The 23,562-nt window shown below is 39.1% G+C and overlaps 1 protein-coding gene across 6 annotated transcripts in view; it reads right to left on the reverse strand.

Moving 5' to 3' along the window:
- XPO1 (exportin 1) overlaps window positions 1–23,562 on the reverse strand; it is a 70,669-nt gene that overhangs the window by 11,559 nt on the left and 35,548 nt on the right. For 5 of the 6 annotated variants that reach the window (XM_081313729.1, XM_081313733.1, XM_081313731.1 and 2 more), the window contains 10 exons: window positions 14,996–15,154; window positions 12,667–12,864; window positions 10,541–10,679; window positions 9,975–10,156; window positions 8,559–8,715; window positions 8,131–8,294; window positions 7,778–7,912; window positions 6,768–6,951; window positions 1,879–1,985; window positions 655–849 (listed from right to left, as the gene is read on the reverse strand). In XM_081313729.1, the coding sequence (XP_081169855.1) occupies window positions 655–849; window positions 1,879–1,985; window positions 6,768–6,951; window positions 7,778–7,912; window positions 8,131–8,294; window positions 8,559–8,715; window positions 9,975–10,156; window positions 10,541–10,679; window positions 12,667–12,864; window positions 14,996–15,154 (1,620 nt within the window). The remainder of the gene's footprint in view (window positions 1–654; window positions 850–1,878; window positions 1,986–6,767; window positions 6,952–7,777; window positions 7,913–8,130; window positions 8,295–8,558; window positions 8,716–9,974; window positions 10,157–10,540; window positions 10,680–12,666; window positions 12,865–14,995; window positions 15,155–23,562) is intronic. The other variant, XM_081313730.1, reaches the window with a different exon arrangement.

Here is a 23,562-nt window from a genome sequence, read left to right on the forward strand (position 1 = left end):
ACAATGGCACTGAAAAATGTGACATACAACTAGTCCTTGCTCTTACAAGTGTCAGTGCCCCCATGGTTAAAATTTGGGTGCTTGGCAATTGGCATGTCCTCATGAGGATTTCAGCATTTTGGGGTCATATAATTGCTATTTGCTATCTTTCCCAGAGGGCTTCTGACAAGCAAAGTAAATAGGGCAAGCTAGAGTCATTTCACAACCACAGAGATCTGTTTAACAATAAAGTTGGGCACAATTAAGTTAACAACCACATCACTTATCAATAGACGTTCTGCTTCCAACTATGGTTATTAAGTTGACTACCTGTAATAAATTCTACCGTAATCTGAGGAGAAAATGCACCTCTTTCCCTTTGAACCTATGGTAGAAGGTAGTCTGGATTCCCAGGAGGCAGCGGCTGCATATCAGAGGGCAAAGAGGCAGCCAAGCATAAAAAGTTTGGTCAGGAAAAAAAGGAAAATGTAAATCAGTGAATCATGTGGTCCAAAAGTGCAAATCAAGTTCGTATTAAATTCAAATGGTTAAGCAATCAGTCCTAAGTCAAGGACTACCTGTGCTATTGCCAAAGAGAATTACATGGATTTATCTATGGTTTGTATAAGCTCTCTCTCTATAGCTACTTTTAATGTTTAAAAATCACTGAATTACCTTATTAATCATATTCAATGTGCACTCAAAGACAGCATCAAATATCTGAGGTATTTCAGCAGTAATGTGCCCCCCCAATTTGTTTACTATGATAGCCATTGTACTAAGCACTTCTGGCTCTCTGGCAGCTGGAACATTCCTCTGGTAATCAATAAGAACGGCATCCAGCAAAGGTGGAACAAAGTTTTCAGCTACCTAGAAAAAAACACACACCAACAAAGAGGATTAATCCAACATTTCTTCAAGTTTGATCTGCTTGCTTAATGTGTTAAATCATACTATGTTCAAAGAATAGTCAAAAGTAATATGTAAATAAAGCACAAACATAAACTAGTTTGTAGTCAATTTAAAGAATCAGTAAGACTTGCATACAATCCTAAAGTTGTGATAAATTCTTGCTTTATATGAGCATACAAAAAATACTGAGAAAAAATATGCCAGAATGATTTAAGGAGTGAACCATTTCAGATGAATTTCTATTTCTCACCTCCCTTTATTTCTGAGGGTCTTAAAAGAATTGAGAAAAGGATATAAACTTCCCTTTCCCCATGCAATGGTCTAAAATCAAGATACTCCCTCCCCCATCAGTAAAACATCATAAAGGCAGTTGTAATATTTGCTCTCAGCAGGGAAAGGTGGTGAGATAATAAAGGAAAAAGGGTGTTCTAGGATCCAAACAAAGCATCACAACTGGGAGCATTCTCTTGGAATGTTTTGAGTGAGTTATGTGTTCCAACAGTATAAACATGAAAATAGTTTAATTGTTGATATGCAGATGAGACTAGCCTTTTGTTTTCCAAACCAGGACCAAAGCCGTTAGAGAAGGGCTGAAAACTACCATATCTCAACTATTCGTCTGGATTTAAACATTTCTTCAGAAATAATCCCCTTGATATTTTTTTTAAATTATATTACTACTAAAACTGAGGAAGCTAGATTTTGATTAAAGTTCCCATTGTTTTCTCTGAACGTGCAATGAAATCCCATCTGTCCTCAACTTGAGACAGAACTCCAGAACCCAGACTTGTTCTGAGCTAAGAATATGAGATGTTCTGTAGAACCCTAGGGCAGTCAAATTGCTGCTACTATTGCAACCACAGTACCTAACACTTGGGTGTTTCCAAGGTCAAGGTAAATCTCCTACTAGGGTAAATGTTAAGTCAAGATTGTGTGTCATGCAAACGTATCCTCCGTTTCATAGTCTATTAAGGTCATTGCACTTACCATCTGAGGATCATTAGATCTGCTCACCCAGCCAGAAATGAGTTTTAAAGTTTCCCTTTTTACTGTTCTCATACTTCTAATCAGAGGTTGCTTTGTTACCATTTCACCTGGAAGAGTTTTAAAGTCAGTTACAAATCAAGAATAGCCTTGGAAAAGCAAATTGATTTAGAAAGTTTAACCCAGCTTTTCAAAAATCAACAAATTAAGGAATATGAAAAAAAATCCAGAACCAAATAACCACCATTAAATAATATTGAAATTCAAGATGCTGTACCAGAAGGATTACAAAATCTTTTTCTATAGTTCGTAACCTTTCTGTAAAGACAGAAGATGCCCAAAACCTACATGATACTTTGGTTTCTGCCAAGTGTACTACATTGTTAGCAGAACATAGGTGACTCAGGCCTTGATCTCTAAGGCATCATTACTGAACAAGCAAACTCATGTTTTTATAATTACAGAAAGTCTATAACAGATTATTATAATATATACATTCTGATTGAGTGTAAAAATATTCTAAGCTTTAATTGACTATGGAAATGCTTCTGATCCTACATCCCTTCTCTCATGTGCCATGTAACTCTGTTCTGTCTCTAGCACTTGAAGTATTTTTATGCATTGACCCCCTAGCTATAGTTAAGTATATGAATTGAAAAGCTTTGTGCTGGGTGTCAAGACTGATTCACTCTTTCAATGGCCCCATTGAGGAATGTAGCAGTAATTGGGTTGTATGTAATAATGCATATGTATGTTTATTGTTGTTCCAGGTCTACCCTTCTTCCAGGGGTCCACATGTGAAAACTGATTTGCCCTTTCACCTACATCTCCCTTGCTCACAGCTTGTCAAAAAAGGGAAGCGGTTGTGGAATGTAATGCAAAGATGGGGGGATGGTATCTAGGCAATCCAGGGATCTTTGGAAGTTTGCAAGGACATCCAACTTTATTGTTATTGTTATCAAGTGTGGCTAACTGTTTTCTCATAACAAAATGAACAGAAGTGATTGGTGAACGCTTTGGGCTCTGGGTGATTCATAGGAAAATGGGGAAATAACTATGCCTGTGTTTGTGTGGGAAATCAAGAGGTGGTTTCACTTCTTTTGTGCCAGTGTAGATTTTCAGTAGGGACGCGGTGGCTCAGTGTCGATCAGAAGGTTGTCAGTTTGGCGGGTTGAATCCTGAGTGCCGCGTAACAGAGTGAGCGCCTGTTACTCGTCCCAGCTTCTGCCAACCTAGCAGTTCGAAAGCACATAAAAATACAAGTAGAAAAATAGGGACCACTACGGTGGGAAGGTAACAGCGTTCCGTGTGCCTTTGGCATCTAGTCATGCCGGCCACATAACCACGGAGACGTCCTCAGAAAAGCGCTGGCTCTTCGGCTTTGAAACGGAGATAAGCACCGGCCCCTAGAGTTGGAAACGACTAGCACACATGTGCGGGGGAACCTTTAGCTTTAGATTTTCAGTAAAGTATTATACTCTTGGCAAAATTATGTCCCAGGAGTTTTTTTCTAGAAATGCCAACTGGGCAGTTCACATTTCTTGGAGAACTACAAATTTTTACTGTCACAGGATGGAAGGGGAAGATGATTTAAATAATCTTAAATTTAAATTCAATTTAATCTTATTTTGGGTCCACTTGCTGTTAAGTAAAGAAAAAAATTGTTTCCCCTTTTTATGCTCAAATGAGCTTGGGTGTTTCAAACTTTTTTTTTTTTATTGAAAAGTTTTTTTTTAAAGGGTGTTTCAAACTTAAGCCAGTTTTATTGTGAGTCTAAAGTACCATGGTCCAGATAGTCGGGTGTGAGTCCCTCCTCCTGAGATGTGACCCTAGAGCTCAGTTGGGCTTGCTGCTGGTGTACTTTTCGCCTAGTCGCATAGCAGCAGCCCTGCCTGAGCTTCTCGATATCCTCTCAGGGTTGGTGGTTGAGTTCCCCAAACTTATGGTCTTGGGTGACTTTAACCTACCATCCCTGGGGGGATCATCTGAGTTAGCTCGGGAGTTCATGGCTTCCATGACGGCCATGGACCTGATGCAGGTTATTCAGGGCCCAACTCATGGGGGTGGTGGTGTCACACACTCGATTTGGTTTTTCTATCCGGACGGTGGTTAGATGATCTTGGTGGGGGTTCTCCAATTATTATACCCCTGTCATGGACCGATCATCATCTCCTGCGGTTGGTCTTCCGTTTTGCCACTCCCCGTCGTGGGGCTGCTGAGCCAATGAGATCATTCCGCCCTAGGCGCCTAATGGACCCTGAGCGGTTCCAGGCAGCGCTTGGGCCCCCACCTGCCTCCTTTGCCCACAGCTCGGCTGATGCCCTAGTGGAAGCCTGGGAAAGGGCGGCCACAGAGGCACTTGACCGAGTTGTACCCATGCGGCCCTTGACCCAGCGCAGATCCCAATGGGCTCCATGGTTCTCCATGGAGCTCAGGGAGATGAAGTGTCGGAGACGGGGCCTAGAGAGCTGTTGGAGGTCCAGCCGATCCGAATCCGACCGGTTACGCCTAAGGTCGTTCACGAGAACTTATCTCACGGCGATGAGGGTGGCAAGGTCTAACCACTTTGCCACCCTCATCACGTCCGCAGATAATCGCCCGGCCGCCCTGTTTAGAGTAACTCGCTCCCTCCTTAATCAGGAGGTGAGGGAGGAGCCCTTGCAGGGTCGTGCCAAGGAGTTTAGTCGATATCTGTTGGACAAAATCGCTCGGATCTGGACCGGTCTGGACTCCGACTGGGCAGAGTCCGATGATGAGGATACGGGCAGTCTTGTCGATGTTATCTGGGAGGAGTTCGATCCTGTGACTCCTGAAGACGTGGACAGGATCATGGGGAAGCTGAGCTCCACCACGTGTTTGTTGGACCCGTGTCCCTCCTGGCTGATTTATGCAGCCTGGGATGGGACACGAGGCTGGCTCCAGGCAGTGATAACTGCTTCTTTGAGTGAGGGTAGTTTTCCCGCCACCTTGAAGGAGGCGGTGGTGAGACCCCTCCTCAAGAAGCCTGCCTTGGACCCAGCAATATTAAACAACTTTCGTCCGGTCTCCAACCTTCGCTTCCTTGCGAAGGTTGTTGAGAGCATGGTGGCGCAGCAGCTCCCTTTGTTCTTGGATGAAGCTGATTATCTAGACCCGTACCAATCGGGCTTCAGGCCCAGGTACAGCACGGAGACGGCATTGGTCGCGCTGGTGAATGATCTCTGGCAGGCTCGGGACAGGGGTTGCTCCTCTGTCCTAGTCCTTTTAGACCTCTCAGCGGCTTTTGATACCATCGACCATGGTATCTTGCTGCGACGTCTCAGGGGGTTGGGAGTGGGAGGCACAGTTTTTTAGTGGTTCTCCTCCTACCTTCTGGGACGTTCGCAGTCGGTGTTGGCAGGGGGGCAGAGGTCGACCTTGAGGCCTCTTATTTGTGGAGTTCCTCAGGGATCGGTCCTCTCACCTCTCCTGTTCAACATCTATATGAAGCCGCTGGGTGAGATCATTCGTGGTTTTGGAGTTGGGTATCATCAGTATGCTGATGATACCCAGCTTTTTATTTCGACCCCAAACCATCCCAGTGATGCCCTCAACGTGATGTCCCGTTGCCTGGAGGCGGTCTGGGTCTGGATGGGGAGGAACAGGCTTCGGCTCAACCCTGACAAGACTGAGTGGCTGTTCGTGCCGGCATCCCGGGAAATTCAGATTATTCCATCTCTTGCCATGGGGGGTGCGCCATTACCCCCCGTAGATAGGGCGTGCAACTTGGGGGTCCTACTAGACTCACAGCTCTCTTTAGAAGAGCATATTGGAGCTGTGACTAGGGGGGGCCTTTGCCCAGGTTCGCCGGGTGCGCCAGTTGCGGCCCTATCTGGACCGGGATGCCTTGCGTACAGTCACTCACGCGCTCGTGACCTCTCGTTTAGACTACTGTAATGCTCTCTACATGGGGCTGCCCTTGAAGACCACTCGGAGGCTCCAACTGGTGCAGAATGCAGCCGTGCGAGTTTGTTGGGAGTCTCCTGATACTCCGTTACACCTTTGCTCCGCGAGCTGCATTGGCTGCCGGTTGCCCTCCGGGTGAGATTCAAGGTGTTGGTAATGACTTACAAAGCCCTACATGGCATGGGTCCGGATTACCTACGGCAACACCTGCGGCCGGCGTCAACTTTCCTCCGTCCAGTGCGCTCCCACAGAGAGGGCCTCCTCAGGGTGCCTCCGATCAAAGAATGTCGATTGGTGGCCCCCAGGGGGAGGGCGTTCTCTGTGGGCGCGCCAGACCTGTGGAACTGCTTGCCGGTCGAGCTCCGGATGGCCCCCGACCTTCACTCCTTCCGGCGCGATCTCAAAACTTATTTATTCGAGCAATCCGGCCTGGTTTGATGGGTTAAGGGTTGGGGTTTTAACATGGTTTTTAATTACTGTTTATATTCGGGCATAATATTTAATTGTTTTTTAACTTTTGTACTTCGTTTTTATCTTTATTGCCCTGTACACCGCCCTGAGTCCTTCGGGAGAAGGGTGGTATAAAAATTTAATAAATATAAATATAATATATTTTCAACAAAGAAATTATGCTGCTGCGTCTTAAGTTACCAAAATATGATTTTATATTTAACACTTATCTTTATATTACAATGATCCCTTGTGTGAAGCTATTTAGGTTCTGCAACAACAATTAATCATCTGGTAGGATCATGTTCATGTCAATAAAGTTTATTCACCCATCACAAATTAAGCAGACCATACCCACAACACAACCCATTTTTTAACTCTGCTCTATATACTTTTACTGAATCATCCTAAGATTTGTTTTGTTTGTCCTTTATGTTATAAAGTCTAGTTCATTTTATTCACATGATAAATAACCAAGTAAAAAGATCCAAAATATTATTGTAATTAATCATTCTTACCATTTGCTTGAATAGCTGCAGAAATGTTTTCACTTAGGCACTTATACACATTCAGCATATCTAAGTAGATTCTTCCAAGCTGAATCACAAATGGATGTCCAACCGCTTTACATGCCCTCACATTAGTTTTTAGGATACTTCCCAACTGCTTAACTGTTTCAGAGTCTTTAAGAATATCAACATTCTGTTAAACAGAAATTTGTACATTTAGCAAGCAAACAACTCTTCATCTAATAGTGTATAAAAGTTAATGCTGTAGTTCAGTACAGGTCAATTACTAGTATGTTACTAGTTAACAATTCAAGATGCAGGTTTTGACCTTCAAAGCCCTATGTAGCATGGGACCAAATTATCCCAATTACATTTGCCTGTCCCAGCAGAGGGGGCATGTTGAAGGTCAGCTAGGAAACTTTACTTGGCAAATCCTAGGCAGCAGGCCTTTTCTGCTGTGGCCCCTGCATTTTGGAACATTATTCTGCCCAGAGTGAGGCTAGCTTTATCCTTCTTAAATTTCCAGACATGCCAAGACCTGGTTGTGTCATCTGGCTTAGGGGCCCCAGGGGACTGGTGCAATATTTGTAATATTGCTTTTCACGTAATATTTTTTATTTTTGTGCTTTTTATAATTTTAAAATTTTAGCACTAATATCAATACTTGTTTGCATATATGGTTTTTAGCTTTGATGCACCATCCAGAGTAACCTGTTTGTGAGATGGTTGGCCATTTAAATATGACAAATAGATAAATAAATAACCTGTAATGCAACAGTCCCATTTCATTTTATATACAGACAAAAATATTGGTAACATATTTTAGTACAGAGATGAACCACACAAAATTAATTATTTAATATTTTAATAATAAAACAATTCCCATAAAAATATTTGCTGTTCACCATTTTTTTCCTGAAAGCAAAACAAATCAAACCCAACTTAATCTTCACAAGAAATCATTATTTTCTAAAACTATAATCATGCCTGCAAGGAGTATACATAGTATGAACTCTTACTTTTGTAGCTTGTTGAATTATGCTATCCCATACTTGATTAGGGAGTAACATATATTTCTCTATCAAATGCTCTTGTACTGTCTGGTCAGTCTGAGCACCAATCATGTATCCAACTGCTTCATAAAAGGTATGTACCTAAACAAAGAAAAAGCATACTAAAATATGTAATTGAGTATGTTTGGAACTGAATAAGAATTTCAATAAAACTGTTAACCTGTAAGTTTCAAATCCAAAAAGTATATTCTAGGGGCAAAAGGATATTTCCAAGAGTTAAAAAACAGCCTTTTTGATGCCCATGTTTTTGCACATTCCCTTATTTTAGGTATTTTTGCAATATCATAACTTGATATTACCTGTTGCGGCTGAAGATCACAAATAATTGTGTTAATATTGTTCAGGATCTCATCAATGAATGGCATTACTTCTCCAACTTGAACTTGAACAAAGTGCCTTCGACATTTTTGCGCTATTTTTATAAAAGTATCACAAGCCATGTCCTGGACTCCATCATGAGTTTCTAAAGAGAAAAATTAGAAATAATTGCTGTTGTAAGAATGCTTTGTAAAAGTATTTCCCAATTGTTCATATACTGAATTTCTTCAGATTGATAAAAAGCACACAGTAATAAGTTTATTTCTTTTCTATAAATGTAAATAGTATTTTAAATAGAAATAGTTCTAAAACCCCATCTATTATGATATTTAATAGAAAAGCAGTAACTGTTACTGATTTTAACATTACTTATTATTACACAATCCAAATTGAATTCTAGACATATTACCATGCATAAATTCGAATAGCTTGTTGACGACAGTCTTCAGAAATTTCCAGTGGGCTCTCAAAAATCTTGGATATTGCCCTACTATGTACATTATATTTGATGCAATAATAGCTTTATTATCTTTTCCTCTTTTTTGCTCACAAAGTCCAAGAAGATCCTACAGAAACACAAGATTCATAAGAAGGTCCATTTTTATTTATGATAAAAAATTGTTAGAGCAGCATTGCAGAAAAAATTTAAAAATAAGGTAAAATAAATGAAATTAAATGCTTGTAAATGAATAGCCGAGACCTCATCTTGTAAAAAATGCTGCAAATATGCAAAACATGAAGACATTTTTCTTGATACTCTGACCTAATTAATGTAGCACCAACAAAGAATATATAATAAGACAAATCCTCTGAGTAACTAGTAACAGAAGTCCATCATAATGAAAATTTAAGTAACATACCAATTAACCAACTGAAGATTTCAGACTTTAAAAGTACACCAGTGAAATAAACAAATAAATTCAACTGAACCTAATAAATATATCAGTTTTAGCATAAAAATATGCTTGAATAAAAATGTTCTAAGTTTCATTAATATACGAATTAACCAACTGAAGATTTCAAATGTACTAAAAAGTACACCAGTGAGATCACACCAATAAAACACCACAGCAAACAAATTCAACTGAACCTAATAATCAGTTTTAGCATAGATACTTGAATAAAAATGTTGCTTCCTAGAATAACACAGAAAGCCTCACAGAAATTCCAAAGACTAAGAGCAGTCATCGATAACTCTCCCAGTGTTGTCCCCAACAAGTGGACCAGCCCTGCTTGAAAAGTTTAATAGAGAATATACTCTTTCCAGCAGCTTGTGTCTGAATAATGAATACTGAGTAAAGAAATTTTTTTAAAAGACTGTCTATCCTATATAGCTACCCCTTGCTTAGTTGTTATGTTGCTTAGTGGCTGTTCATAAATAGGATGGCAATATATATATTTTTAAAAAAAATCCAATAATGTGCACTTACAACCAAATTTGTGCCTGAGAACAATATCACTGCCACAGTTGCATGGGACAACTTTATCTCAATGAGATGGCTACAACCAGTGAACTTTGCAACCTCTCTGTCAGTCACTGCTTAGCCACTATTTCACTTCCAATTTAGGGAACTAAATGAGATGGCTAAATGAGATGGTGTATTTGGACTTTAAGGCATTCAAAGTGCTGTTTACCAGTGAGGTTGTAATACTGGTGTTTGACTTTCATGAAAACAATACCAACCTTCTCAAGATTTAAGCCTTATTAGAAATTCAGAGTTTCCTGATACAGCTGAGTATTTGCAAAATTGTCTTACGTTGATTTTCTTTTTACAAAAGATAAAGTTCCCTGAGAAGCTACTAATGACTGTATGTATTGCTATACCTTTATTACTGTTACAAGAAACCTTTTTTCATCTTCTTCATGCATTGCTCCACTTATTGAACCTATAGCCCAACACAGGGTGTTGAGATTTTTCCATGACCATTCAGTACCATTTACTTGATTGTGGAGCTTCTCTGTCATTATTCGTTCAGTATCTGCATAATCCAGATGGGTAAGATAAACTGGAAGAAATAATGTAAGTAAGTTGATAGTACTAGGAATGCAGAATATCATTCTTCACTAATATTTAATGAAGTACTAAAAGTGAATTGTAAAATTTGCTAATTTTTTTCAGAGTAGAGGGAGACCAATGCAAACTATAAACAATCATAATTAAACTCATAAACACCTGTAACAAAAATTTCAATGTACAGAATCATGGCTAAAATAAATTTGCTTATTAAAATGATATAACCTATGCACTGGCTTTGCTTATGGCTGTCAATGGAAAAACAATTTATCCCTTCCTATAAACTGTAAGAGTATAAATTTCCATATTTTAGTTTGGGAATTTTTTTTCTTAAGAAAGCAGAATGAAAGGTAATAATTATGCAAATATAATTTACCCAGTGTTTCTCTCATGTTCTTGTACAAGTTGATAGAGTCTGTATCTTTCATAAATTCTCGAACAACTTCTCCTTGATCATTTTCTACAACAAGTACTTCTTCTGGTTTTGCCATGCGGCTAACCATCAATAATCGCACCTATATATACATATACATATATATTAAAAAACATAGTATGTAAATCAGATTTTCACATCACTATTTAACTGATAGGCCAGATAAGACAGAGACCATCTAATGGCTGAGAATTTATTGTTGAGTATTGCAGTACAGAATATTTGAAAACTAAATTACAAACTTGATGTGCATTTACCAAATACTGATACTATTCCTTAATATAGACAAATGCTTTTCTTTGTAATGATAAAAAGTTATTTCTATGAAAAGCAACCAAAAACCTCATTTGCTGTGGCACAAAATTCATATACCCGGAATCCTTAACGTTTACTAGTGGGTGGCTGTGTACCTGTGACTATCACACTTACAACCCCATCAAGTTCTCTTTTCCACCTCACCTATTTAAATGTTATTGTTTTCAAATATTTATACAGCTCTCAAACTTAAAACATGACTCTGGGAAGTGTACAGTATTAAATAAAAATATAAAGATAAAAAAATGTGCATCACAAAAACAAACTAAAACAATTAAATGACCTTCAGAACTAAAACTGATTATATCTTTTCAATTGGGAATTCTACTCATCTTGACAGGGAAAGATCCAAATCTCGGCTGCCTTTAAAGGGCTATGGGGTTGTGGTCAACTGTAGTATTGGGGGGATTGGAAATGACTGGTCCATAGGAAAAGGGCCAACACCAAAAAGCATGCCCCCTGTATCTCATAGGTGACATTGCTTCAGAAACAGGGAGTATGTATTTTCTTTTGGAACGTGTGGGATAGGCACATACGCTTGAAAAGCCAATCTAACAAATAAACCAGTCCAATGCCATGTAGGACTTCATAGATGTTAATCACCATCCTGAATTGCACCTGGAAGCCTGTAGGGACACAGTGCAGCTTGCAGAGTAGAAGTGTTACATATGTATAATGATGAAATCCCATAACTACTACTGCATTCTGAAACAAATCAAACCTGTACGGTTTTCAAGGACATCCCCATATAGAGTATGTTGCAATAATCCAACTGAGAAGTGACTAAAGTTTGAGTTATCATAACCAGGTGCTCCCAATTCAGGAAAAAATATACTTAGCACAGTTGTACAAAAATCTCCCTGATTACAGCATCACTAGTTCTTCAAGTAGGAGTTGTAAGTCCAGAAGCCCCTCCCCCCAAATTGTACACAACATACAAGTGGAGTAGCAAATCACCATCCAGAGTCCAAGATAAAATGTATCTTCAGGAACCCATAGCTACTACTGTTTCCCGAAAATAAGACCTATCCTGAGAATAAGCCCTAGCTTGAGTTTTACATGTGTCTAATATAAGCTCTACCCCCAAAATAAGCCCTAATTAAGACCCCGCCCATTCTGTCCCACTGTCTGGTTGTACGAAATGGGGTGAGGCGCATGCATAAAAATCAAGCTAGGGTGAGGGTGGAGCTACCCCATGAATACGCTTACGTCAGGACTGCTACAGCCAGGCCTCCCACTGCCCAACGCTGCTGCTTGACTTCTTCTGCACCCACTTATGGCCACTAGCAGCAGGTGGCTGCATGGCACCGATGCTGCCGCTCACTGCAGGCCACTGGATGGTGCATTGTGCCAGTGCTGCTGCTTGCAGCAGGCCGTGTGGTGTGTTGTGCTGGTGCCGTTGCTCAAGGCAGGAGGCTGTGTGGCATGTGCAAGTGGCGGTACCGGCATGACATGCCACATCCTACTGCAAGCGGTAGCCCTAGCGCAAAGAATCACGTGGCCTCCTGCTGCGAATGCCTGCAGAAGTCAGGCGGCGGCGCAATAGGTGTCAGCGCATGGGAGGCCTGGCTGTGGCGGTCCTGAGGTAAGCGGGTAAGAGATTCCTCCAAAAATAAGACCTAGTGCCACTTTTGAAGGAAAAAAAAACATAAGACTGGAGCTTATTTTCAGGGAAAACACGGTTAAGTCATAGCAGGGCATTGCAGTAAACTCATACTTACAGAATGTATAAATAAACTGGAGATTACAATTACCTTAGACAGGACAGGCAAATAAAGTTGTCTCCTGGGAGGAACATCAAAATGCTGAGTGCCTGATAGCAATGGAGAAGCTGATGTTGAAAATGGACTCTCTCTATATAATTCAGCAGCCAGGTGATTCCAATACTCCAGACAAATCTTGAAGATTTCAGTTTCTTCTACTTCAGATACCAGCAACATATAATGGAGAGCCTAATATAAATTTATTTTGGAGCTTAATTAATAAAAGATTTAGAAATTGCTCAGATTATTTTAAAGCATCCCTAAAATGAAGTACTTATGAAACTGCTCTGAAATCGTACCTACAACCTGTTCCAAAAAGAAAATTTGAAAATTGCTGAAACTGAATACATTAAAATCTCATAGAATTCCAGCATTTTTTTTTCATTTAAGTTATTGCATTAAATTGCAAATCACCATAGATAAGGTGAGTGAATAGAAAAGGCTGGTTCTGCTCTAATCTGTCTGTATTTACCTTTTCAGAAACTACCAACCAACCAACCACCAATTAATAGTTTATCCACACCAATCACTAAAAGCAACAGAAAAATAAAAAGGACCATGTTCAGGTGAAAGAATTCATAAATCAGGGCAGGCAGTTTCATTCATGCATTCAATCAAGTTATTTATAAGCTGCCTAATCATAGAAGTGCCTCCAGGTAACGTACAACATTAAATGAATGCAATTTAAAACAACAAAGAAAAAAATAATTCAAGAAATATGGAACCATGTTGGGGAAACAACTCCACAATCAATCAAAATTAAGACAATATTTGAAGGGTGTCCACAAATCAATCTATCACAAGATCAATGCAAATTTTGTGAAGAATGCTATCATCAGAATGTAGAGGTAGCCAGGTAGCCACAAAGCATCCCATATGACATCACTTAACTGGAGAATGGCAATCCTGTAGGTTTCTAGGCTCTGAGTCATGCAGAGGTTTACAGATAATAGTCAATATCTTGAACTGCTAGAAGCCAGCAGGTAATCAGAGATGAGACTCTGCATATAACTGCAGTGGGATGTAAATATGATATAAATAGATAAAATAAATTTGTGCCACTGCATTTTGGATTAAGCTCTGGTTTCCAGGTGGAACCCCATGTACAGTAGTCCAAGTGAGAGGTGACTAAGTCATGAGTGACTTGGAGAAGGACATCCTGATTATGCACCAGATGCATCTATGCAAACATTCTTCAAGTTGTGGTTTCAGTTGCTTGTTGAGTAAAGGCAGCACGAGGACTCCCAAATCATGAGCAAAATTTGTATAGCAAAGTGCATTTCCATCAGTAAAGATGGAGATCCTCCAAAAATATAAGGTGGTTGAATCCAAAATAATCTGGTCTTGTCATTGTTAAGTTTCTTCCCATCCATAATCTAATAGCCACCTAATGGCAATGGGACAGATTCACCACAATATCACCTAACAACTGTATATTGATATCTGGCCCATACTAATATTATTTCATTTAATGCCTCATGGGGAATGGGGCAAATGCTAATCCCTGAGGAACTACACAAAATAAGGCTTAACTGCCATCTCTACAACACCATCACAACTGTCCTGAGAGGTAAGGTTACAACAGTGCCTCCCATGCCCAGGGATGGTCCAACAGGATTCCATGACTGATTGTATCAAACCCAGATAGATATGTTCAGGAGTTATATCTCCCTTATCTGAGGCCCATAAGAAGCGCCTGCAAGTATAATCAATGCTACCAGCTGCATATAGTCCTATCATTTCCAATGTGCAGTCCCAGATTTTCCCTTTAAAATTTGAAAGCAAAATGGCTTTTGTGCAATGTTCATATCTTTTCCTGTAAACCAAGTTCTTATACTATGAAGCTAAATGCATTGTTTTCATCGTAGGATAGCCCATTCCCCGCTTCCAAATCACCAAACAATCAAATACCTTAACTCTGTTCATCTGGTAATACACTTCAGAGAGTGTTTATCTCTGAAACACTCAAGATAACAATATTTTAAAAAATGAAAAAGGTGCCAGATTTTTTTTTTAAAAAAGTTTACAATTTCTTACGCACAGTTACAGTATCTGCACTGATCAGGTAGAAGATACATATCTGGACTGGAACAATTGCCAAGTTGACAGAAAAATACTTTCCTACTCATGGTAGGACTGCCATTGTGGTTGACTCCCAGCTCTCAAGTTTTAATCAAACTTATGAGATAGAGAGATAAACTAAAATGGAATAGAAATAAGCAACCTGGTCTATTTTACATCTTGTCATCAAACCAAGTCTTAGTATTTCTTCCCCACATCAAGTTGACATAGATGTGAATAAAAATAAAAAGGAACTTACTTCCATTAACGTTTCTCTCAGATTTAAACGTTTTTCTATAAGTTGGCCATGCTCTTTTAAAAAGGTACAAAGAAACAAGCTGAGGTTCTGAATGAAATTCTGTTCATCATCTTTTCCATTGGAATATGCTAGTCGAATATTGGTGTTCAAAGGAAGCATCTAAGAAAGTAAAATGTAGTTATAATTTTGAACAGTTAAGTCCTGCCAATGCTCTTATTTTTGTGTATGACATTATAAAACATACATAAACAAAGACATTACAGGTGAAACTCGAAAAATTAGAATATCGTGCATAAGTTCATTTATTTCAGTAATGCAACTTAAAAGGGGAAACTAATATATAAGATAGACTCATTACATGCAAAGCAAGATAGTTCAAGCCGTGATTTGTCATAATTGTGATGATTATGGCGTACAGCTCATGAAAACCCCAAATCCACAATCTCAGTAAATTAGAATATTACATGCAATCAATAAAACAAGGAGTGTACATAGAACAATATCGGACCTCTGAAAAGTATAAGCATGCATATGTACTCAGTACTTGGTTTGGGCCCCTTTTGCAGCAATTAATGCGGCGTGGCATGGAAGCTATCAGCCTGTGGCACTGCTGAGGTGTTATGGAAGACCAGGATGCTTCAATAGCGGCCTTCAGCTCTTCTGCATTGTTCGGTCTCATGTCTCTCATCTTTCTCTTGGCAATGCCCCATAGATTCTCTATGGGGTTCAGGTCAGGCGAGTTTGCTGGCCAATCAAGCACAGTAATCCCACGGTCATTGAACCAGGTTTTGGTGCTTTTGGCAGTGTGGGCAGGTGCCAAGTCCTGCTGGAAAATGAAGTCAGCATCCCCATAAAGCTAGTCTGCGGAAGGAAGCATGAAGTGCTCCAAAATCTCCTGGTAGACAGCTGCGTTGACCCTGGACTTAATGAAGCACAGTGGACCAACACCAGCAGATGACATGGCTCCCCAAATCAACACAGACCGTGGAAACTTCACACTGGACTTCAAGCATCTTGCAGTGTGTGCCTCTCCATTCTTCCTCCAGACTCTGGGGCCTTGGTTTTCAAATGAGATGCAAAAGTTGCTCTCATCAGAAAAGAGGACTTTGGACCACTGAGCAACAGACCAGGTCTATTTTTCTTTAGCCCAGGTAAGACGCTTCTGACATTGTTTGTTCTTCAGGAGCGGCTTGACAAGAGGAATACGATATTTGAAGCCCATGTCCAGGATCCGTCTGTGTGTGGTGGCTCTTGATGCACTGACTCCAGCCTCAGTCCACTCCTTGTGAAAGTCGCCAACACTTTTGAATGGCCTTTTCCTGACAATCCTCTCCAGGCTGTGGTCATCCCTGCTGCTTGTGCACCCTTTTCTTCCACCCTTTTCCCTTCCGCATAACTTTCTATTAATGTGCTTTGATACAGCACTTTGAGAACATTCAACTTCTTTTGCAATTACCTTTTGAGGCTTTCCCTCCTTATGGAGGGTGTCAATGATGGTTTTCTGCACAACTGTCAGGTCAGCAGTCTTCCCCATGATTGTGATTCCTACTGAACCAGACTGAGAGACCATTTAAAGGCTCAGGAACCCTTTGCAGGTGTTATGGCTTAATTAGCTGATTAGAGTGGGACACTTTGAGCCTAGAATATTGCACCTTTTCACAATATTCTAATTTTCTGAGATTGTGGATTTGGGGTTTTCATGAGCTGTATGCCATAATCATCACAATTATGACAAATCACGGCTTGAACTATCTTGCTTTGCATGTAATGAGTCTATCTTATATATTAGTTTCCCCTTTTAAGTTGCATTACTGAAATAAATGAACTTTTGCACGATATTCTAATTTTTCGAGTTTCACCTGTACATTGTATTTATTCCCCAGAGCAGACTTTCTCAACCTTTCCATCTTCAAGGAACCTTTGAAAAAAATTTCTGACCTCAGTAAATCCCTACATAAAATTTGCAAAAAAATATGGAAACTTCGATATACAATTCACTTCTAATCTACAATCTGTTTTACAATGATTATAATAGCAAAACAGCAGGTTGCCACTGAGTGTCAGAGCATTAAAATTTGAGTACTAGCATTGTACGGTGTATAAAGGTAAAAAATATATTTTAAAAAATTATAATCTCCCATAGAACCCCAGTTAAGGAAGGCTGCCCTGGAGTTATAAAATACTTCCTAACCAACTTTCATCTGAGAAACTCATGAAAATTCTTATCTACATACACAAAACTAGACTTCAAAGGTAGTATATCCCTTCAGAAATGACAACTAATATTTTCACACTTATTGTAACAAAGCTTTGCTTAAACATTCTGATTTACTTTTCTTTGAATTGAAGCTATTAAATAATTCAACTGAGAGGAATAAAATTTCAGTCCACTTGCAAGTCCTACATGTATTTTCAGCTAAAGATAGTATACTATTCAGAGATATAATGTTAAGGCTGATTTTGGGCGTGGCGGGGCTAGAGTGCATATGGCCTACTGGGTGAGCATGGCCAGCTCTACATCGTTCGCATCAAGGGTGCCTATGGGGGCCTGGGCAGGAGTGGGACAGATCTGAGGGTCTTTGGTGGAAGGAGGGTCTCTGGGCCAGGGCCAGGGCAGTGGGGGCCGTTCCCTCACTGTTTCCAGGATGGCTTTGCGGGTCACATGAAACCACTTTGCGGGCCGGATCCGGCCCCCGGGCCTTGTGTTTGACATGTCTGGGCTAGAGAGGCCAGTTCGGTTTGCTGGTTGTGCATTACTGCTACTACTATATCACCTACTCCTGAGCTTGCCTGATTGTTATGATGGTGGAGTTTTCCCAGATAAAGTAATGGGGGACTTGAACCTACCTTTCTTCAGCAGGAAGTCTGGAGTGGTTCTGGAATTCATGGTTGCTATGGCAACCTTGGCATTGACACATGAGAGATCTCACACTATACTATGGAATTTTGTAGTGCTACTCCCCCCTGCAGCAGAGGAACACCTATTAAATCAGCCTGCTGCAGCTGTCTTATGGATTTTGTGGCTTTTTAGAGGTCTTTTGATGAATTTCCCAAGGATTTGGTAAATCCTTGGGAGTGTTGGACTAGATTGTACTGGAGGGGTATCTCTTGTTGGCAGATTCATTGCAACTCACTCATTACTGAGCAGTTTAGGTAAATCAAGTAGCAAAAATGCCTAGAATGTCCCTGGGGGAACATCTATCTACAGTCTGATCTGTGCAAGGATAAGCTTACATTGGTGTATATATAGCAGTGATTCAAGCAGCAAAAAGGAAGCATTTTGCGACAGTTATGACGCTGGTTAATGCTACCCTTTGGCCTTTTTAAGATGACTCCATCCCTTCAATAGAAGAATATTCATCAAGACCATTTGAAGAATCACTGAAGAATTCTTGCAGCATTTGGCAGACAAAACCACTTATAAACATGAGGAAGAACTGGATTCCAGCTGGACAGCACCTGTAGAGATGACTGGGATCTTGTCTTATGAAGTGGAATTATTTTATGTCTGTGAGTACCAAGACAGTGGATGGGATCTTCTTCAAGGTTGGTCAAAGCCTCCCATGAGTTAGCAGATTGCCACCAGTCAGTAATCAATCCTTCTTTCCTGTCACCTCTAATCAAGATGTAATAAACCCCTTGCTCAAGAGGTTTTCTCTAATCTTGGACAATTTTGGATCTATCAGCAACCTTCAATAGCCCTCTGCTCTTTGGAACTCTGTCCTATTTAATTGGTTCTGTCCCACTTAGATTTTAGTAAAATTGTTTTCTAATTGCACTGGAGAAGGGTATTCTAATTGCAGCTGGGGTTCGCAGGCACATAGTGTTTGTATTTTTTATATGAATATCATCGTTATTTTATATATTTATAAACTGTCAAGGCCTTCGGGAATGAATGGCACACAAGCAAACTCAATCAATAAAATAACTCTCCGTGCAGTAACACAAATATATTTCTGATTATTTAACTAAAATGACATAATGCTCTTAAGTTAAGTGATTGATCAGGAAATGCTAGCTATTAAAGCTTAGTTTATGAATAAAATCTGCAACAGCCCAGAACAGAAACATGATTAAAATAGGTCCCTGAAGAATAAAATCTATCCAAGCTGGTAGTCTGGGACGCTCTATAAAATTTCTTGAATGGATATATCAATCTTTGAACCAGGAGAACTTCTAAGTGGACCAGATGCTACATAAGTCAGAGGTAACAATTTCTAATGACAGAATTTCAGCAGATTGTGAGCAGGAACTGCACCTAATAAGCTATCTGTGGGTAAACATGGCTATAAGATTTTCTGGTAGTAATTGATAGTAATAGCCAGGGCTTTTTTTCCTCATAGAACGCTCAGAACGGAGTTCCGGCACCTTTTTTTGGATGGAATCTTGTAGGGTAGGTAAGGCGGGTTGTATGACATGTGTGAGTTCCGGCACCTTTTTCTTTTACAAAAAAAGCACTGGTAATAGCAATAATAAGTAAGGTTAATGTCAATAAAATAGTTCTAAATGGAAGGTGGACTAGAAAAATAAATTCGTAATAGATTTTAAATGACACAGTCCTGGCTTTTTTTGAATGGCACAGAAACTTAACCCCTTACAATTTTTTATTTATAAATCAAATTTATATAGCTATTCATTCGTAAGAAATGATTCTGGGTACCATACAAATTCAATTAGGAGTTACACTCTGAAGCATTTTAGGGCCAAAAGGACCTCAGGTCTTACATCAAAGTCCAGCCCAAAGCTAATGATTATCTCCTCTCAAGACAGAGTCTGAATACAGCCCATATATTACCATGCACTTAACATTTTGTAAAATTATTAATGTGTAATTGTGTATTAAAGCCTTTGCAGTTTGTCAGGATTAAAAAAAAGGCTTCTATAGGGAAAATGCTTTTAAACAAGCCAAGAACAGCTTATTCAATGTAAGCAGGATAAATACAAAGAAACCTGCTACTTATTTAACAAGCAAATAGAAAAGATCAATAGTTGAGGTGGGGCCAGCGCCGTGGCGGGAGGACATCCTTTGGAAGCTCCCGAAAGATTGTTGCTTTTCAGTTGTTTGGGGGATCTGTCTGAGTTTCAGGCAGATCAGAGCTGTACTGTAGGGACGGTGAAGAAGGGAGGCAGTTTTGGCAGCACAGGAGGGATTGCAACCTCCTGGAGAGCTGACGGAAGCTTCTTGGACCAGCAGCTGTCAGACGGTCATTGCGAGCCGTCACAAGCCAGGGTGGCCATTTGGAAGATCTTGAAAGTATGTTTGGAGGATTGCCTGGGTGAAAAGATTGAGAATCCTTAAATGCTGGAAACTGTTTGTGTATGGGGAAATAAGAAGAATTTGAAGCCGTGGAAAAGTGGGGGGGGGGAGGAGCGGATTTTTAAACTGCTCCTCTCCTGGAACTGCAGCGTCGGATAACAATGGAAGGCAGATTTTGGCTGAGAATACACTTGAAGCTTAAGAAAAAAAGGAAGAGTAAGTGACCTTGAATGACAGCTGCTGGACTCACTGATAAGAAGTTTACAGAGTCTGTTTTTTTAGTTTGCGGAATGGTTGATTGTTTTTTACTTTGATTTTTTTTCTTTTGGACTAAGGCACAGAGACTCTAAAAGGAACAAAGAGCGTAACCTGTATGGATTAATTTCTTTCTTTCTTTTTTTTAAGATATAAGGATATTTGGCTTTTCCCTTCTCTTTTTCTTTCCTTTCCCCTTTGTACTCACCTTTATTTGTCGCTGAAATTTTTCGTACTCCTTTTTTTTGGAGTACATTTGGATTATAATACCCCATCGACATTTGGATTACAAACTAAAGGAGAAAATGAAGAAGACCACAACACACCCAGCAACAGCTGCCCTAATATCACAGAGTCCGGTGGCACAGAAATCACTGGACAACACAACGCAGCAAGATAGATCCAACATGGAATTGAAAAATATGATAGTGGCTCTACACACAGACTTCAAAGAAGGGATTGGCAAACTAGAAGAGGACCTAAAAGAGGTCAAAGAACTGATGGAGAAAAATGAACAAAGATTGCAACAAGCGGAAGAATTGAATTAACAGATAAGAGACTAGAGGAGATTGATAACCGACTTACATTAACAGACAGGAACCAGGAGAAAATGATCATTGCTTTAGAGATGGATAGAGCTGATTATTATTTAAGATTCCAAAATGTTGAAGAAGAAAAGGGAGAGAACCTAACAGATGTAATGGCAGGAATATTAGCAGAAGCATTGGAGGAAAGCAAGGAAAAGATAATTAATGATATAGATGAGATATTTAGAATATACACTAGATATGCAATGAGAAATACTCTCCCCAAAGAGGTGCATATAAGATTTACTAAAAAAGCATTAAGGGTAGATATACTACAGAAGCTGAGAAATGTTAAAGTAAAATATAAAGGAAGAGAGATAGTGATGTTAAAACAGATCCCAAGAAGAATGAGAGACCTGAGAAAGGAGTATCAATTTCTGACAAAATGCTTAATTAAAAAAGGTATAAATTTTAGATGGTTAATACCAGAAGGAGTAATGATAAATTGGCAAGAACAGAGACATAGACTGGACACAATAGAGAAAGCAGAACTTTTCTATGATCAATACTTTGGGCAGCAAGAAGAAGAAAGGCTGAGAGGGGAAAGAGTAATCAGACAGCAAGGAGATGAGACAGAGAAGCAACGCAGTAAGTATAGGGACAAGAGCAAAAGAGGCAAAACAACAAAGGGAGATGAGAATAAGGAGAGCAACTAAAACTTCAAATAAATAATCATGGAAGAAATAAAAGCAATTTTGATAAACGTAAATGGACTAAATTTGGCTATAAAAAGAAAAAGAACACTAAATAAATTGGGGAAATTAAAAATGGACATAATTTGCTTACAAGAAGTTCATATTAAGAAACAACATAAAAATCTACTAGAATATCCAAAATTTGGAGAATTATATACTTCACTTGCAGATCAGAGTAAAAGAGGTGTGGTATTATATATTCAAAAAGCAATACAAACTACATTGTTATACTCAGATGAAGAAGGGTGAATTTTAATGGTGGAAGTAATTATGAATTGTAAAAAAACTTTATTGGTAGCTATTTACGCCCCAAATGAAAACCAAGAAAATTTCTATTCAAAATTACACCAGAAAATAATAGTGGAATTTGAAAGCATATGTATGATTGGAGATTTCAATGTTATTGTAAAGGCCGGGCTGGATTATAATACGACCAAAAAAAAACACCCTAAGGAGAACACTTCCAAAATCTTTTCATAATATGGTGGACGAATTAAATATACTAGATGTTTGGAGAGAAAAATATCCGGAAAAGAAGCAATATACATTGTATTCTAACAGGCATCTGTCCTGGTCGAGAATAGATATGATATGGACATCAATAGACTTATTTACAAGTGCACAAAATATAAACATAGAAACAAGCGCAGTCACAATTACATGGAAAGGACAAAAGAAAAAGAACAAGATGGACATTAAATCAAATTGTATTGAATGAAAAAGACTTCCAGCAATATATGGAAAAAGAAATGACTTTCTTCTTTAAGGAAAACGGAACAGAAGATACCTCACTTCAAAATTTCTGGGATACGGCGAAAGCGTACATGAGAGGACCTGCTATATCTTATATGGGGAAAAAGAATAAACAGAAAAGACAAATTAGGGGAAAACTGGAGGAAGAATATAAGACTCTTGAGAAAGAATTACAGAAAGATACACAAAACAAAAAGATAAAAAATTTAATGGAGTTGAACAAGCATAAAATGAACTTAATAGAAAATGAAGAGGTGGCAAGGAAAATAAAGGCAGCTAAACAAACATTTTTTTGAACATGCAAACAAACCAGGGAAATGGTTGACATATAAAATTAAAAAGGAGAAAGAGAAGAGATGGATTAAACAACTGGAAGATGCCGAGGGGACTTTACAACACCGGAATGAAGAAAAGAAAAAAATAGCTTGGGAATAGTATGAGAATTTATATAAGCAACAAGCAGTTTCAGATGATAGGATAAAACAATTCTTGGAAAAAACAGATATACCTAAAGTACCAGAGAAATTTGAAAAACTACTAGAAGAGAAAATAACAATGATGGAATTAACAGAAGCAATTAAAGAACAAAAAATGGCAAAACACCAGGACCAGATGGGCTACCAGCGGAACTATATAGAACATTGCAGGAACTGTTAGGCAATGTAATGCTGGAACTCTATAATGAACTCCTCTCTGGTGAGGTAGCAGGTTTGAAGATTAATAAAGATAAAACAAAAATGTTAGTGAAAAATATTACTGAAAAAAAAAAAGAATTGATGGGAAAGTTAGAGATACAGATTGTAAAGAAGGTAAAATATCTGGGGATTCACCTGACAGCAAGATGTACAACAATTAAAGAAAATAACTACTATAAATTGAAAAGACAAATTGAAGTAGATTTGGATAAATGGAAAAAGGTACAACTATCATTAATGGGCAGGATTGCAATAATCAAAATCAATATATTACCACGATTGTTCTTTTTGTTTTCAACAACACCAATAAGATTGGAAAAGAAAT

The sequence above is a fragment of the Vipera berus genome (assembly GCF_964194415.1).
Source record: "Vipera berus genome assembly, chromosome: 1".
Lineage (NCBI taxonomy): Eukaryota > Metazoa > Chordata > Lepidosauria > Squamata > Viperidae > Vipera > Vipera berus.